The sequence below is a fragment of the Leucoraja erinacea genome, chromosome 10, assembly GCF_028641065.1.
Source record: "Leucoraja erinacea ecotype New England chromosome 10, Leri_hhj_1, whole genome shotgun sequence".
Classification (NCBI taxonomy): Eukaryota; Metazoa; Chordata; class Chondrichthyes; order Rajiformes; family Rajidae; genus Leucoraja; species Leucoraja erinaceus.
In genome coordinates this window covers 7,931,696-7,949,860 of record NC_073386.1, presented here as the reverse complement: position 1 = coordinate 7,949,860, position 18,165 = coordinate 7,931,696, and the positions used below count along the sequence as shown (strand labels likewise).

General features: G+C 41.6%; 1 protein-coding gene across 2 annotated transcripts in view; it reads right to left on the bottom strand.

The window, feature by feature from the left end:
• Window positions 1-16,774, bottom strand: part of hfm1 (helicase for meiosis 1) — a 92,305-nt gene extending 75,531 nt beyond the window's left edge. For both annotated transcript variants that reach the window (XM_055641384.1, XM_055641386.1), the window contains exons 1-3: window positions 15,805-16,774; window positions 11,786-11,935; window positions 7,856-7,968 (exon numbers count right to left, since the gene is read on the bottom strand). In XM_055641384.1, the coding sequence (XP_055497359.1) occupies window positions 7,856-7,968; window positions 11,786-11,859 (187 nt within the window). In that variant the 5' untranslated portion in view covers window positions 11,860-11,935; window positions 15,805-16,774. The remainder of the gene's footprint in view (window positions 1-7,855; window positions 7,969-11,785; window positions 11,936-15,804) is intronic.
• Between the last annotated feature and the right edge of the window lie 1,391 nt (window positions 16,775-18,165).

Sequence of the window (18,165 nt, the reverse complement as noted above, 5' to 3'; positions counted from 1 at the left end):
GCATAAATGAAGCATGAGATGGAATATTTGGCTGAGAATTGAGAAGAACCCAACAACATTCAAGAAGCCCAATGCCACCTGGGGCAAAATATCATGTATGCCATCTTAAATATAAATTTTCTGCTCAAAAGCATACTGTGCTCCACCAACAAAATGATTGCGTGACCCAAGTTGGCTGCTTCAATGCACTTCCCAAGCCCTCGACCTCCTGTCCTTTTTGCTAACCTATTACCATTAAAAAGGCCAGGGAATAAGACAACCTGCAAGTTCCCCTCCAAATCACACACAACACTGACTAGGTACTATGTTGCCAGTTTTCCATAATTGGTGGTTCTAAATCCTGTAATTATCTAACCACCAAAACTGCAGAAATACTTTAACCTGAAAACTGCAGTGATTCAAGGTGACAACTTATTTTCACTTTCACTGAAGGTGGTTGCACATGTAGACAGAGTGGTGAAGAAGATAGACAAGATTGCTGGAGAAACTCAGAGGGTGCGGCAGCATCTATGGAGCGAAGGAAATAGGCAACGTTTCGGGCCGATAACCCTTCTTCAGACTGATCAAAGGTAGACAAGATTGCTGGAGAAACTCAGCGGGTGCAGCAGCATCTATGGAGCGAAGGAAATAAGTTAGTCAAGATTGCTGGAGAGTTTCGGCCCGAAACGTTGCCTATTTCCTTCACTCCATAGATGCTGCCGCACCCGCAGAGTTTCTCTGGCAATTCTGTCTACCTTCGATTCTCCAGCATCTGCAGTTCCTTCTTGAACGTGGTGAAGAAGATGTTTGATATGCATGTATTTATCTGTAAGGATATTGAGTAAGGATTTGGGATATCATGCTACAGTTGCACTAAATGTTGGTGAGATCACATTTGGAAAATTGTTTGCAGATCTGGTTGTCGTGCTCTGAGAAGAATGTCATAAAACTAGAAAAGGTGAAAAAGCTATTAACCAGGATATTAACAAGACTCAGTCTTGAGTTAAAAGCAGATCAGGGTAGGCTAGTATTTTTTCTTGGAGCGTAGGAGGCTGATGGGTGACCTTATAAAAGTATACAAAATCATGAAGGGCACTGACAAAGTGAATGGTCACACTATTTTACCCAGGGTAGAGAGTCTAGCACTAGAGGGCAAAAGATTTAAGGTGAGAGGGGAAAGATTTAAAAGAGACTTGAGGGTCAATTTCTTCACACAAAGGGTTGTGCATTAATGGAACAAGTTGCCAGAAGAAGCTGCAGAGATGGGAACAATGGTGACATTTAAAAGACATTTAGACAGGTGAATGGATCGCGAAGGTTTGGCCCAAACTGAAACAGTGGGACTAGCCCAGTTATAAAACCTGGTCACCATTCATGAGTTGGGCTGAAGGGTCTGTTTTAGTATTGTATGATTCTATAACTCATGAGCTTCTCAAAGGCATCAATGATGTCATTAGATGCTGACTGGGCTATCAAATGCACTTCTTACAAATGAATTTAAAAAAATGCATTGCATGGATAAGTGAACTTGGCCACTGTCCATTCACAATCAAAGTATCCTGCTGTCTGCTGGATATGATACCTTTATTTAACTAGAAGGGCAATCTTATGGAAACGCGCGAATACCATGGGACTTGAGTCAAACAGAGCATTATTTAAGCATATGGTTCATTTTGTGCATCTTGAATGGATTTTCTGTTTTTTCAATTCAATTAAACAGATTGTTTTAAACCTGATGAATCCTAAAACAATATTTTTCCCTTATTAAGGCATGTAGTCTTTCAGATAATTACATTTTATGAGGGGCCACAGCAAGCAACCAGCTTAAAGACTAAAGACTAACTTTGCTGCAAAGTTATGTCAATTTTTCAAAGGGCATAATCCACCAAAAATTAGGCAGCCATTTCAATATGGTGCAAGATAGGCTGAAAAAACGATCTGCCCTTTGAGCTCCAATCATTGCAATTGTAAAACGTAGACGTGCACATATTGTCACCCATGAATTAGAACACTGTAAAAATGAAACAGCCTGGAAAGATTTACGTATAGGACATAAATTACATTTGATCCTGCAATAAGTACAGAATAATAATCATCATACAAAAGCCTTGGAGGAGGCAGTAGCTTTTACATTACTGTATATGTAATTGTCTATTCAAATAAAAATTGCAAAGTGGTATCAATGAGCTATATCACTGCAGTCAAAGGATATAGATTACAGTCGTAGTGGGTGCTTTAACTACCAAACCCTGCCTGATAGTTTCTATACATATATTTATTTTACTTATTGAACAGGGGATTTTGTTAAGTGTGTTCCTAATAAAACTAAGATAGCCGTGATCAAATTTACTTCCGTCGATCCAGTCTTTCTTTGATTTTCCATCATCTCAGAAATATAATGAAACTGTTATGTTCGTCATTGAATCTTGAGATCATAAAATCCACTGATCATATGATAATTAAGCCAGTACTATGAATTTAGCATGCTGTTTGAAAAGCCCTTCTCTGATTGACAATATAAGGGGCATGATTTGGCTATCAAGTGACAGTCTGTCACTGCAGACTATTATAAAATGTTCGAACATTGAACCAGAGAAAGTGCTGCGTTTCTTCCAGAATGTACAAATATGAGCAGTCTTTTAAGAATTGATTGGAAGTAAGGACAAGCATTATCTGTAGGGGGCAGACATGCAGTCTACATTGACCCTAAATATAATAAATTAAGAGGTTGATATTGTCAGAATGGGTGAAAAATATATATTTGGCTTTGTCTCAAATTCCAGAACACTTCATTAGATTAACTATTGCATGGAGAGAATCTGAATTTTGTCATCACAGTTAATTTTCAACAAAGACAGCTCTTCACCCATTTTCCAACCACTGGGGGCCACTGCAAGAACATTAAATAGTTCTCTGAGGGCAGACTATAGTTACATGAAACTGCGCTGGTTCCTGAAGAAAACTTAAAATTCAGAAAATATTGAGATCATATTGGTAAAACAATCTATATAATGAGAGTGAAAATTACAGCTGTTAAAATTCGGAAATAAAATATTATACATGTATTAACGATCAACGTAATGAAAATATTGCAAATATCATAAATCTGAAGAAAAAAAATATGTATTCTGTATAAATGAACTTTAGAAACTATAGAAAGGTAACTTTGAGGGTATGAGACGTGAATTGGCCAAGATTGACTGGCAATTAATTCTAAAAGGGTTGACGGTGGATATGCAATGGAAGACATTTAAAGACTGCATGGATGAACTACAAAAATTGTTCATCCCAGTTTGGCAAAAGAATAAATCAGGGAAGGTAGTACATCCATGGATAACAAGGGAAATCAGGGATAGTATCAAAGCTAAGGATGATGCGTACAAATTAGCCAGAAAAAGCAGCATACCGGAGGACTGGGAGAAATTCAAAGACCAGCAGAGGAGGACAAAGGGCTTAATTAGGAAAGGAAAAATAGATTATGAAAGAAAACTGGCAGGGAACATAAAAACTGACTGCAAAAGTTTTTACAGATATGTGAAAAGAAAGAGATTAGTTAAAACAAATGTAGGTCCCTTGCAGTCAGAAACAGGGGAGTTGATCATGGGGAACAAGGATATGGCTGACCAATTGAATAACTACTTTGGTTCCGTCTTCACTAAGGAAGACATAAATAATTTGCCGGAAATAGCAGGGGACCGCAGGTCAAAGGAGTTGGAGGAATTGAGTGAAATCCAGGTTAGCCGGGAAGTGGTGTTGGGTAAATTGAATGGATTAAAGGCCGATAAATCCCCAGGGCCAGATAGGCTGCATCCCAGAGTACTTAAGGAAGTAGCTCCAGAAATAGTGGATGCATTAGTAATAATCTTTCAAAACTCTTTAGATTCTGGAGTAGTTCCTGAAGATTGCGCGGGTAGCAAACGTAACCCCACTTTTTTGGGGAATTACAGACCAGTTAGTCCATCGGTAGTGGGGAAACTGCTAAGTCAGTTATTAAAGATGGGATAGCAGCACATTTGGAAATGGTGAAATCATTGGACAAAGTCAGCATGGATTTACGAAAGGTAAAAAAAATCTTATAGAATTTTTGAGGATGTAAAGTAGCGGGATAGGGGAAACCAGTGGATGTGGTGTTCTGGACTTCCAGAAGGCTTTCGACAACTTCCCAGTTTGTATACAAACTTAAAGCACAAGGCATTGGGGGTTCAGTATTGATGTGGATAGAGAACTGGCTGGCAAACAGGAAGCAAAGAGTAGGAGTAAACGGGTCCTTTTCACAATGGCAGGCAGTGACTAGTGGGTACCCCAAGGCTCAGTACTGGGACCCCCGCTATTTACAATATATATTAATGATCTGGATGAGGGAATTGAAGGCAATATCTCCAAGATTGCGGATGACACTAAGCTGGGGGGCAGGGTTAGGTGTGAGGAGGATGCTAGGAGACTGCAGGGTTTGGATAGGCTGGGTGAGTGGGCAAATGTTTGGCAGATGCAGTATAATGTGGACAATGTGAGGTTATCTAAAAACAGGAAACAGACGCTTACTAAATGGTGGCCGATTGGGAAAGGGGGAGATGCAGCGAGACCTGGGTGTCATGGTACACCAGTCATTGAAGGTAGGCATGCAGGTGCAGCAGGCAGTAAAGAAAGCGAATGGTATGTTAGCTTTCATTGCAAAAGGATTTGAGTATAGGAGCAGAGAGGTTCTACTGCAGTTGTACAGGGTCTTGGTGAGACCACACCTGGAGTATTGCGTACAGTTTTGGTCTCCAAATCTGAGGAAGGACATTATTGCCATAGAGGGAGTGCAGAGACGGTTCACACAGACTGATTCCTGGGATGTCAGGACTGTCTTATGAAGAAAGACTGGATAGACTTGGTTTATACTCTCTAGAATTTAGAAGATTGAGAGGGGATCTTATAGAAAACTTACAAAATTCTTAAGGGGTTGGACAGGCTAGATGCAGGAAGATTGTTCCCGATGTTGGGGAAGTCCAGGACAAGGGGTCACAGCTTAAGGATAAAGGGGAAATCCTTTAAAACCGAGATGAGAAGAACTTTTTTCACGCAGAGAGTGGTGAATCTCTGGAACTCTCTGCCACAGAGGGTAGTTGAGGCCAGTTCATTGGCTATATTTAAGAGGGAGTTAGATGTGGCCCTTGTGGCTAAGGGGATCAGGGGGGTATGGAGAGAAGGCAGGTACGGGATACTGAGTTGGATGATCAGCCATGATCATATTGAATGGCGGTGCAGGCTCGAAGGGCCGAATGGCCTACTCCTGCACCTAATTTCTATGTTTCTATGTTTCTAAATGCACAGCACAGATGCTCCTCAACTCACGTAAGGATTATGACCCCGCAGACCCTTGCGGGCAGTCAGATGTTATGCGAGTTGGAAATGGAATTTACTATTCATACTGTGTAGTACCAGTGGGAGACCACAAGGGAACTCCAACCTGGAGAACACGTGGGAGCATCCGCGAAAACCGCTGACTGACTTGCGGAAATGGCCGCTTGCATTGCTACAGAGACACACAACTCTGAAACAAAGGAATGGGCTTAAAGAATTGCTTACATAAGTGCGAGTTTACGTAAAACACCGATAACGTAAGTCGGGGAACAACAGTATATTTCGGATATAGATTGAGAAATTAGGAAAAACATATAATCTATTTGTCTGAAGTTCAAAACGTTATATCAAAAAGTCTCAAAACAAAATACCAGATTTTTTTAAGTGTCCGTGCAAACCTAATGTATATTTGTAACATTTCCAAAATTCAATTTGGACAATCTATTGAATAAAAAAAATTAGATTGTTGAGGTTAAAATGGGCATTTTAAAACTGATGTTTCCTATATTGGTGCATTCAAACTTTCAGTTTGTATTGACTGACTTACTTATTATGAATCAGGAGGCGTTAAGACGCCATCAATAATACCGGTGCCCAAGAAGAGTGTGACGTGCCTCAATGACTATCGACCAGTGGCACTAACGTCTGCGGTGATGAAGTGCTTTGAGAGGTTGGTTATGGTGCACATCAGTTCCTACCTCGACAAGAATCTAAACCCACTACAGTTCGCTTACGCCACAACAGGTCAACGGAGGATGCAATTTCACTGGCTCTTCACTCTGCATTGGACCACTTGGACAATAAAAACACTTGCGTCAGGATGTTGTTTATCGATTACAGCTCGGCATTTAATACCATCATCCCTTCCAAGCTGGTTACAAAACTCACGAAACTGTGTCTCTGTGCATCCCTCTGCAATTGGATCCTCGACTTCCTCACCCACAGACCACAGTCTGTTCGAATTGGAAGAAACACTTCATCCTCAGTGATAATCATTACAGGAGTACCTCAAGGCTGCGTGCTCAGCCCTCTGCTCAACTCACTCTATACTCACGACGGTGTAGCTGGACATGGTGTGAACTCCATCAAGTTCGCCGATTACACCACTGTTGTCGGATGAATCACAGATGGGGATGAATCACAGTATAGAGGTGAGATCGACCGACTGACCAAATGGTGCCAGCACAACAACCTGGCTCTCAATATCAGTAAGACCAAGGAACTGATTGTGGACTTTGGTAGGGGAAGGATGGGGACCCACAATCCTGTTCACATCAATGGGACGATGGTGGAGAGGGTCAATAACTTCAAATTCCTGGGCGTGCATATCTCCGAAGATCTTTCCTGGACCCAGCACATTGATGCAATTATGAAGAAGGCACATCAGCGATTCTACTTCCTGAGAAGATTACGGAGATTTAGCATGTCAAAGAGGATTCTCCTAAGCTTCTACAGGTGCATAGTAGAGAGCATTCTGACTGGTTGCATCGTGGCCTGATTCGGCAACTTGAACGTCCAGGAGCGAAAAAGACTACAAAAAGTTGTGACCACTGCCCAGTCCATCACCGGCTTTGACCTCCCCACCATCGAAGGGATTTATCGTAGTCGCTGCCTCAAAAAGGCAGCCAAAATCATCAAAGACCCGCACCATCCTGGCCACACACCATTTCACCATTGCCATCAGGAAGAAGGTACAGGAGCCTGAAAACTATAACGTCCAGGTTCAGGAACAGCTTCTTCCCTACAGCAATCAGGCTATTAAACACAACAACGAATAAGCTCTGAGCTCTGAACTGCAAAAGACTATTATTATTGCACTATATTTGTTATTTATTGAACTTTTGTTTTTTTTTTCTCTTACCCCCATTATGCACTATGTTTCCATATACACATATTCTGTTGTGCTGCAGCAAGTAAGAATTTCATTGTCCCATCCGGGACATATGACAATAAAACACTCTTGACTCTTACTGCAGAGGATAATCTACAGTGGTCAATTTACCTACCAGTGAGTTTTTGGCATGTGGAGGAAACAGGACCCCCAGTGGAAACCCATGTGATCACAGGCAAAAGTGCAAACTCCACACACAGATAATGCCTATGGTTAGGATCGAACACATTTCTGGAGCTGGAAGGAGGCAGTTCCAACTGTTGTGTCACCATGATACTCTGTTTGATAGCTCTCAACAGTAAGAACAACAAAAAAATGAACATTGTAATAAATTAACTATCAATGTAATAAAAATAGATTAAAAGTAATAAAAATAGATTAATACAATTTTTATAAATAATATCCATTACAAATACTTGTTCTTCAGGGGACATAATTTTGATTAGCCACTACAATATAATTGCCTGACTCTACTTTCTACTCCAAAGAAAGCAAGGTCAACAATAGGGTGAAGTGACTGGTAAACAATGGAAATAGCTGAACAATGATTTTTAAAATTCATTCAAAAATTACAGATATAGCAATACATTTTAAAAAATACAAAAAGGGATTTTGAAATGTTAAATCTCTACATTATACCTGATGATCTTAGCCTTTCTAGCTCTTCCTGCAATTCCTGAGCAGCTGGTAATTCGGAAATTGGTGGTGGTGGGGATATCTGCCAACTTGATGTTTCTTTATAGACAAGTTTCCTAACAAAATATTAAGAATACAACTCTTACTTTGGTTTGTCAAATAAATGCTTTCCTAAATTATTACATGACTTCACCTCAGTATTATTGAAAAAGGAATTAGATGAAGTTAATTGGAACGTCATCTCCACTTAAATAGTACTTGTTCCGTTTAATCAAAAAACTGATATTTTTACCACTCACTGTATTCAAAACTTTACAAAGTTATTGCTAATTGTAGAACTAGAGAAGTTTTTAAAAATGAGGATTTTACGTTCCGAAAACTCGGATGTTCCTTTTCACAAAATATCGCAAAGTAGTTTGGGGAGCTTTAGCAAACAAAAATTGACACCATATCAAATAACAGGTGGGCAGCACGGTGGCGCAGCGGTAGAATAGCTGCCTTACAGTGCTTGCAGCGCCAGAGACCCGGGTTCGAACCCGACTACAGGTGCTGTCTGTATGGAGTTTGTACGTTCTCCCCTTGACCTGGGTGGGTTTTTTCCCCGAGATCTTCGGTTTCCTCCCACACTCCAAAGAGATACAGGCTTGTCGGTTAATTGGCTTGGTAAATGTAAAAATTGTCCCTAGTGTGTGTCAAATAGTGTTAATATGCGGGAATCACTGGTCGGTGCGGACCCAGTGGGCTGAAGGGCCTGTTTCCGCGCTCTATCTCTAAACTAAACAGCATACAGATATGTGAACCAAAATGAGGAAGCAAAAGGCTACTTTTGGCAGCTCTATATCGCTTGGAGATATCTCTGTGCTCCTCAGTTTATCGCCAGTGATCTTGGCAAGCTCCAACAAGGCCTAAGCTTTGAAATTCTATACATAAATCATTCTGCCTCTTTTTTCATTTGTACAAATGACCAGAATTAGAAAACACAATTATTTCAAAGGTTACAGAGTTTGGGAGATTAGTAATATAGATTGGCATGAGATCATGAGGAATATGAAAATAATGATGAATGGTATAGGTTTGAGCTAGTGCAGAACTATGAATGTTTACCAATATTTGTTTAAGAAAGAACTGCAGATGCTGGAAAAATCGAAGGTGGACAAAAATGCTGGAGAAACTCAGCGGGTGAGGCAGCATCTATGGAGAGAAGGAATAGGCGACGTTTCGGGTCGAGACCCTTCTTCAGACTGATGTCGGGGGGCGGCGGAAAAAAGAAAGGTGGAGGCGGAGACAGTAAGCTTGTGGGAGGGGAAAGGGGGGAGAAGGAGGGAGAAAGCTAGAACTATCTGAAATTGGAAAAGTCAATATTCATACCGCTGGGGTGTAAATTTGCGCGCTGGGCCTCACTCTGGCAATGGACGAGGCCCAGGAGAGAAAGGTCGGATTCGGAATGGGAGGTGGAGTTGAAGTGCTGAGCCACCGGGAGATCAGGTTGGTTATTGCGAACTTAGAGCGTTGTTGCGCGAAGCGATCGCCAAGCCTGCGCTTGGTCTCACCGATGTAGAGAAGTTGACACCTGGAACAGTGAATGCAGTAGATGAGGTTGGAGGAGGTGCAGGTGAACCTCTGCCTCACCTGGAAAGACTGCTTGGGTCCTTGGATGGAGTCGAGGGGGGAGGTAAAGCGACAAGTGTAGCATTTCCTGCAGTTGGAAGGGACGAATTGACCAGGGAGGTACGGAGGCAACATATAATCCTCCGACATTTTCGCCACCTCCAAAGGGCCATATCTCCACCCCTTACTGCTTTACGCAGAGACCGTTCTGTCCGTAACGCCCTGGTCAATTCGTCCCTTCCCACCAAAACCACCCCCTCCCCGGGTACTTTCCCTTGCAACCGCAGGGAATGCTTATGGGTGAAAACCCACCTATACAGGTTTCGACATCAGGTAAGATAAAATGGAGGCAGTGTGGGGCCATATTACATATTACAGTGATTGAAACTAAATAATTTTGGAAATTTTTTAATTTAACAAACCTCATCAGATTCATCTTACTATGTCTTCTTTGAATAATGCCAACATCGTTATGACTACCAACTCAAGTCCAGAACACTGCAAATCTGACAGTTATCATTCTCAACTCATAAAATGCTATAATCAAGCATGGTCTCACTATAGATTTACATTTCCTCAAATTTCTCCTACTCTGTTTTTTACGATACAGTGCCCTCCGTAATGTTTGGGACAAAGACCGATCACTTATTTATTTGCCTCTGTACTCCACAATTTGAGATTTGTAATAGAAAAAATCACATGTGGTTAAAGTGCACATTGTCAGATTTTAATAAAGACTATTTGTATACATTTTGGTTTCACCATGTAGAAATTACAGCAGTGTTTATACATAGTCCCCCCCCCTATTTCAGGGCACCATAATGTTTGGGACACAATAATGTCATGTAAATGAAAGTAGTCATGTTTAGTATTTTGTTACATATCTGTTGCATACAATAACTGCGTGAAGTCTGCGATTCATGGACATCACCAGTTGCTGGGTGTTGTCTCTGGTGATGCTCTGCCAGGCATGTATTGCAGCCCATCTTTAGCGTATGCTTGTTTTGGGGGCTAGTCCTCTTCAGTTTTCTCTTCAGCATATAAAAGGCATGCTCAATTGGGTTCAGATCGGTTGATTGACTTGGACCCTCAAGAATTGACCATTTTTTGGCTTTGAAAAACTCCTTTGTTGCTTTAGCAGTATGTTTGGGATTATTGTCTTGCTGTGGAAATGAACTGCCAGCCAATGAGTTTTGAGGCATTTGCTTGAACTTGAGCAGATAGGATGTCTATACACTTCAGAATTCATTATGCTACTACCATCAGCAGTTGTATCATCAATGACGATAAGTGAGCCAGTTCCTTCAGCAGCCATACATGCCCAGGCCATAACACCCCCACCACCGTGTTTCACAGGTAAGGTGGTTTGCTTTGGATCTTGGGCAGTTCCTTCTCTCCTCCATACTTTGCCCTTGCCATCACTCTGATATGTTAATCTTCGTCTCATCTGTCCACAAGACCTTTTTCCAGAACTGTGGTTGCTCTTTTAAGTACTTCTTGGCAAAATGTAACCTGGCCATCCTATTTTTGCGGCTAACCAGTGGTTTGCATCTTGCACCATCTAAAATAATTTGTTGTCGTTAGCATCACATAATTTGGCTTAGAATTCATGAAAAATAACTTATGTTCCTCTTTCTATCAATTTTGATACTGCAAATCAATTCATGTGTGTAGAGAAGGATGATCTGAAAAAAATGGGCTCACAAGTTGTTCAACGACTGGTATTTAAATATAGTTTAATTTTATAAAAATATCCCAGAGCTTCATGCAACATAAATTATTTATGTGTTGTTAATTTACTAATGTAGAAAAATATGGAAAAAAATGTAAATGGTTGTCAACAAGATTGGAGCAATGAAGATGCAGAAGTGTTAAATAAAGTGGTATATATCCCAATGAAAGTATGCAGAAAACTGTACAAATATGCAGCAGTCTTTTAAATTACAGAATCTACTCGGGCTAATTATGTTTCAGCTCCATTGTAAACCAGCTTAAATAAGCTAAGTTATAAAAAATAGTAATTAAACTGATGTATGTCAGTTGAAAACACTGGTAGAACATGCTGCAGGCAAGAGAGGAATATGATCAATTGTGATCTTCTAACTTGACTTGCTTTGGTGTGTTGTCAGGTCAATGTCACTTTTGGGAGTATTTACCATGTCTCAGCTATGGTATATTCTATGTTTCAGCAGGAACTTAACTGAATATGTCATAACAGCTGAAGCAGGCCAAGTTCAAAGTAATTTGGGTCTTTGGCATGTTTGATCTCTAGACAGCATATGCCAACATAAAGAATTTTTATGAGGTAAAACACAGGGTACGCACTTGTTTCTTGGTGAAGGCTTTTCAAAAAACAAAGAATCCAAGGGGAGCAAACAATCCTCTTCAAATTCAAGCATCTTGCATGCAAAACCACTTCCTCTAAACTAATTCAAATAGAATCAAAATTCTTCATTATTCAAGCCGAAAGCAAACCTGTAAAAGAAAAACAAAACAAAAAAACATTACAGACAACTTGAAAGGAGAGGTTATTCTTTTAGGTCAGAAGTCTGTACCTGAATGTTCACATGCACTTTATTGGGACTGTGTTTATTGCTTTATTTTCATTTCACACTTCCAACATTTGTTTCATCTAAACCATTTAAAATTGGGAGTGTGTCATCTTCCTCGCAAATGAATAGCATTACATTTATTGTTAAGAACATAAGGCAGGAATAGTGATAGCCAACTCATACATTCATTCTTTTTGAAGACATTTATAACACATTACTGAATGGCATGATTTTGATATGACACTCAATCGGAGGCCATGAATTCAAGTCCCATTAAACTGTGGAACAGAATTCTGTAAGTTAATATGGGAAGGGAGTGTTATTAAAACTGCTGGAAAGGATACCTCTATTCCTTTACGGTCTGTATAGGTAGACAAGGTGGTTATAAAGAGATGTGGATAACTTTCCTTTATTTACTAAAGCATAAAATAAAATATAATAATCAGGCTAGAATGACTACTGCATGCAGGTCCTCGTCACATTACAGGAAGAATATGATAGTATGAGAAAGTATATGGGGAGGATTGACAAGGATTTTACCACAATTGGAGAATTTAGCATTAAAAGAAATTTGGTGTTCCTGGGATTTGTTTCGTTGTAAAAGCGAAGGCTAAGGAGGGATTTAATTGAGATACGATTGGAAAGATTTAGAGGGTTATGAGGAAAAAACACAGGCAAATGGAACTAGCTTAGATGGAGCATCTTGGTTGGCATAGACGAGATGGGCCGAAGAGTCTATTCCATGCTGTATGACTCTATGAAGTTAGGCACACAAATTTAGAAGCCATCGAAAGGGTGAATGGGAAGGACCTTTTTTTAGCACTAATGGTAATTGGCTAAAGGATTAGAGGCTAATAAATAAATTCATTCAGAGTAGGGCCTACTGCTTGAAAAATTATGGAAATAGAAATCCTTGGCATGCTTAAAAAGTACTTGGCATGGCATTGCCCACAGGGCTTTTGACTAAGAGCTGGGAAGTGGGCTGGTGGCTCTTTTCAAGCAGCAGAGGCCAAATGGCCTTCTTGTGTTTTATGATTCTATTCTGCTGGCACAGGGTGAAAAGCACTTTTCTTTTCCAAAAAGCCTTGTGTCCCTTTAGTTGCCAGGCTTTATATGAGCCAAGGTACGTAGCAGTTAAGCAGAGCAAGAGTTATGCCTGAAAATCTATCTTCCAGTCAGAATGACTAAACACCCAGAATGACTAAACACTGTGGGCGGCATGGTGGTGCAGTGGGTGGCATGGTGACGCAGTGGTAGAGTTGCTGCCATACAGTGCCAGAGCCCCGGGTTCGATCCTGGCTATGGGTGCTATCTGTACGGAAATTGCACTTTCTCTCCGTGACCTCGTGGGTTTTCTCCGAGATCTTCCGTTTCCTCCCACATTTCAAAGACGTACAGATTTGCAGATTAATTCACTTGGTCTATGTCTAAATTGTCCCTAGTGTGTTTGTATGTAGGATAGTGTTAATGTGCGGGGATCGCTGGTTGGTGCGGACTCGGTGGAACGAAGTGTCTGTTTCCGCGCTGTATCTCAAAAACTAAAAAAACCCAGATGTAGTTCTGGGTGCTTGTGTTACTCTGTTTCTAAAATGTTGTTGTATCAGTCAAATAACCAAATTTCAGAAGCAGGGTCCTTGCAAGCCTCATGCAAGTTTGCTTCTTGGACTAGCCTGGCCTGGGCCTGCTCCTCATTCCGAGGTGACGGACGGTTCAATCACCGATGGCACCACACATGGCTGGCGCTCGAGCCCCACTGCTGTACATCATGAGGCCGAGATTGGGAACCTTCCCCCCAGGTGGAAATGCCAAAGACAAGTGGGCAATGCTTTAAGGTTAGAGCAGTGGTTCCCAACGTGGGGCGTACGCCCCACAGGGGGGCAATTTGATTTTTAAGGGGGGCAATTGAGCGCGACTGAGGAGGTCTGGGTCCAAATTTTCGATTTTAATTTTTTTGGATTTTCCATCAGGTAAACATGTGTAGTTTATGTTTCAGATGTTATTTTGAGTAAATAATTTTTTGGGGGTAAAAAAAGGTCTTTATGGTCTTGCTCAGAACTTTAACTGTCTTTTGTTTATTTCATTTTTCTTTTTCATGGATGCCATGTTCTTTTGAAGCTTGGTTAAACCAAGGTATTGGCGTTTTAAGCTTCTTCAGCTGAAACGGAGTTCACTTTTTAAATGATAAGAATTATATATCACCACATGGGGAGGGGCATCAGGATTTTAGAGGTGATTAGGTGGGGCATGGCCAAAAAAAGGTTGGGAACCACTGGGTTAGAGGTATAACATTTAAGGGAGATGTGTAGGGCAAATTTCTTTTACCAAGTGTGGGGTGAATTGCAAATGAGCTGCCAGGGTTAGCGGTGGAGGCAAATATGTGACATTTAAGACTTTTTAATAGGCACATGGATATGCAGGTAATGGAGGGATATGGATCACATACAGGTAAAGATTAGTTTAAACTGGCATCATGTGGTCTGTTTGTGTGGTGTACTGTTTTCTATATTCCAACCAGAGCTGAACTGTTAGCAAATAGGGGCGCCGCACGATTGGCAGCGTGTTAAAAGTCCGTGTAAATGTCCTCCGGTTTGTTTTATGTTGGGGGCGGGGGAGGGGTCGGGGGAAACTTTTTTTTCAATTTCTTACCTTGCCGGAGATGCGATTAATTTTTGGATCGCATTCTCCAGTCGCTCCGCGGCCTACCATCGATGGAGCTGGAGGCCTCCTTGGACTAACCTTGGGCCCCACCGTGGGTCGTGGACTGACATCGTAGTCGATCCCTTACCTGGGCGCGGCCTGCGGACTTTACATCGGGAGCTCAGTCTCAGGAGAGGCCGTGGATGTCTGGAGCTCCATCCACGGAAGGTTCAACCAGCCCCGACACGGAGTTCGATCGTCCGGCACGGGAGAGCTGACGATGCTCAACACGGAGGTCCTGCCGCTGGCTACGGGAGTCAAGATCATTCCGTCAACAGAGGGCTCGAGACCTCCGACCTCGGGAGAGCAAAGGGAAGAGATTGACCTTTTTTTTCGCCTTCCATCACAGTGAGCAATGTGGAGGAGTCACTGTGATGGATGTTTATGTTAAAATGTGTTTTGTGTGTTCCGTTGTTTTTTATTTGTATGACCGACTTGACAAATTAAATTCCTCATATGTTGCGAAACATACTTGGCTAATAAAGTATTATTGTGATTGTGATATAAGAGCCATGTGCATAAATGATGACAACACTCTTTAACATCAAAATAGCGAGATTCAAGATTAATTGAGCTACGTTTGCTTTAAAGGTTAATTTATCCTGGTTACCTGTATTATTGCAACTAATAAATGAAAATGGCCAAAGCTAGAAAGTGTTCTAGACACACAGCACAGAAACAGGCCTTTCAGCTCAACTTGTCCTTGTCGACCAAGATACCCCAACAACGCTAGTCTCATTTGCACACCTTTGGCCCATATCCCCTTAAATCGTTCACATCATAATTGTTTAAGTGCCTTTTAAATGCTGTTATAGCACCTGACCTGCCTCTACTACCTCGTCCGGCAGCTCACACTACAAACCCACCATTCTCTGAGTGCAAAGTAATGTTTTGCCTCATGGTTTGTTGTAATGTTCAAAAGCTTTTCTCGTGGATTAACAATTTGATGAAAGGTTAATCATTGGGGGTGAAGTTTCTGTGCATTGGGGAGCCATGGCTCGCCCCTCCCCTCCCCTGCCCGAGGCCGCCAAGCGCAGCAGCAGCAGCAGCAACTGGGCCCGGCGACCAGCGACATAACTCCTTGCCCTCACTCACATGGAGATTCAATCACAGGTTGTCCGCCGGCTCCTCGGCTTCCCGCCCTCTTCGCTGTTCGGAATGCAGAAAGGGTGCCGCCACGCGGAGTTCCTGGCTCTGAGGAGCGGTGCTTCTTGCAAGTTTGGCCCGGTTGTCTGTGGACTGGACTGGCCCGGCCTAGCTCGACTCCTCACTACCGAGGTGGCGGGCTCTTCTCCTTCTCCCCCCCACCCCACGGTCGGCGCTCGAGCCCCGCCCGCTGGACATCACAAGACCGAAGCGCTGGACGTCCTCTCCCCCCCCACAGCAGACTGGGTCAGTGCAAGAGGGACGGTCATGGGAAGTTATTATCAAGACATAACGTGCTGGAGGAGGAACTCAGCGGGACAGACAACATCTCTGGATAGAAGGGATCCTTCCATCCAGAAATACTACCTATCCCGTTGAGTTACTCCAGCATGTTGTGTCTATCTAGAAAATGAATATGCATTACCTTTTATACCCCATCTCCTAATCAACCATGAAAAACAAACCTAAAACTGAGGAACTCAGCTGGTCAGCCAGCATCTCTGGAAAACATGGATAGGAGACATAATAACAAAGAACTGTATATACTGGCTTATACCAAAGACACTATTGTTTTCGTAAAGGCTTTTTAACATCTGAGATTGTATGCTTCCAAGCTAAGATGTCTGCACTGGTATCTGTGCTGATATCTAGACAATTGTTTCTATTGCTGTATGGAATCGTATGTAGATCAGGTGGCAGTGTGTTTGAATCTCTGCAGTTCTCCATAGACGAAATTGTGGATGAGGTTGGGTATCATATGATTTTTTATTTGCTTTTAATTGTTTTTTTAGGATTTGTGTCACTTAAGCATCTTCTTTCCCAAAGGTCATTTGAAAATCATTAATTGTGCTAGTACAAAAGTAACATTTTAAGGAGTTAACATTATTTGCAAACCACACGACTGTATTTTATACCATTTACTAATGGTATAAAAGTTAACCTGAAACCTATTTTACTAATTTTATACCATTTACTAATGGTATAAAAGTTAACCTGAAACCTATTTTAACCTCATGGCGGGATTAAATTATTCATTTGTATTTTACTTCTGTTTAATTTTTAACATCTATTATCTCCATTGCCAGGCTGTTACTTTGTTTCAGTCTTTTTTATCGAATAGCTGTTGGCAAATTACTTTTGGGTTCAAGAAGGAACTGCAGATGCTGGAAAATCGAAGTTATGCAAAAAAGCTGGAGAAACTCAGCGGGTGCAACAGCATCTATGGAGCTAAAGAAATAGGCAGCGTTTCGGGCCGAAACCCTTCTTCAGACCGATAGGGGGTGGCGGGGAGAAGGAAGGAAGGAAAATGGAGGAGCCTCAGCCTTCGGGCTCCTCCTTTTTCCTTTGTTATTTGAAGCCATCATAATACATCTTCTTATCTATATTACTAAAAGTCTGATCTTGACCATTTCCTGTTGTTCTGTATATTGATTTTAGAAAAAACGCTGCCACTTACGGCTGTGATTTTTGGCCATCTTACTCAGAGTCCCACTCCGCTGCGCAGGACAAGAGGAAATTTCCCATCCATGAAAAATAAAAGAGTTATTAGTGTTTAAAAAATGTTGAGATTCTCTCTCCTGTCGGCCACGCCCCTTCCGGAGGGACTATAAAACCCGGAAGTGTTGAGTGCCTCAGTCAGTCTCTGCAAGATGTGGGAGCAAGGGGGTTATGCTTCTCGGGCTGAGCTGTGAATAACACTGAACACATGTCTACTAAACTGTGAGTGGTTTTACTGACCTGTCAGTGCCCTTGTATGGTTTGAAAATATAGTTTGGAAATGCTAAAGATGTGTTGCCTTTGGTTTGGAAATACTAAAGCTGTGTTGCCTTTGGTTTGGAAATACTAAAGCTGTGTTGCCTTTGGTTTGGAAATGCTAAAGCTGTGTTGCCTTTGGTTTGGAAATGCTAAAGCTGTGTTGGCTAATTAAAGTTGCCTTGCCTAATTAAAGTTGCCTTGCCTTCTATATAATTAAAAGTCTAATCTTGACCACTTCCTGTTTGCGCTTTATATTGATTTTAGAAAATACGCTACATGTACGGCTGTGCTTTTTGGCCAGCCTACTCGGAGCCCATCTTGCTCATCAGGTGCCGAGGATTTTTCATGAAAATAAAAATAGTTATTAGTGTTTAAAAAAATTGTTGAGATTCTCTCTCCTGTCAATCATGCCATGGCTATGCCCATTCTGGTGGGAGGGGAGGAGGGACTATAAAAACAGGTGTGGGTGTGGCTCAGTCTCTGCAAGATGGAGGAGGGAGAGAACATGACTCACTGTCTTTAGTGGCCTTGCACCTTGCTTGAAATAGTATGAAA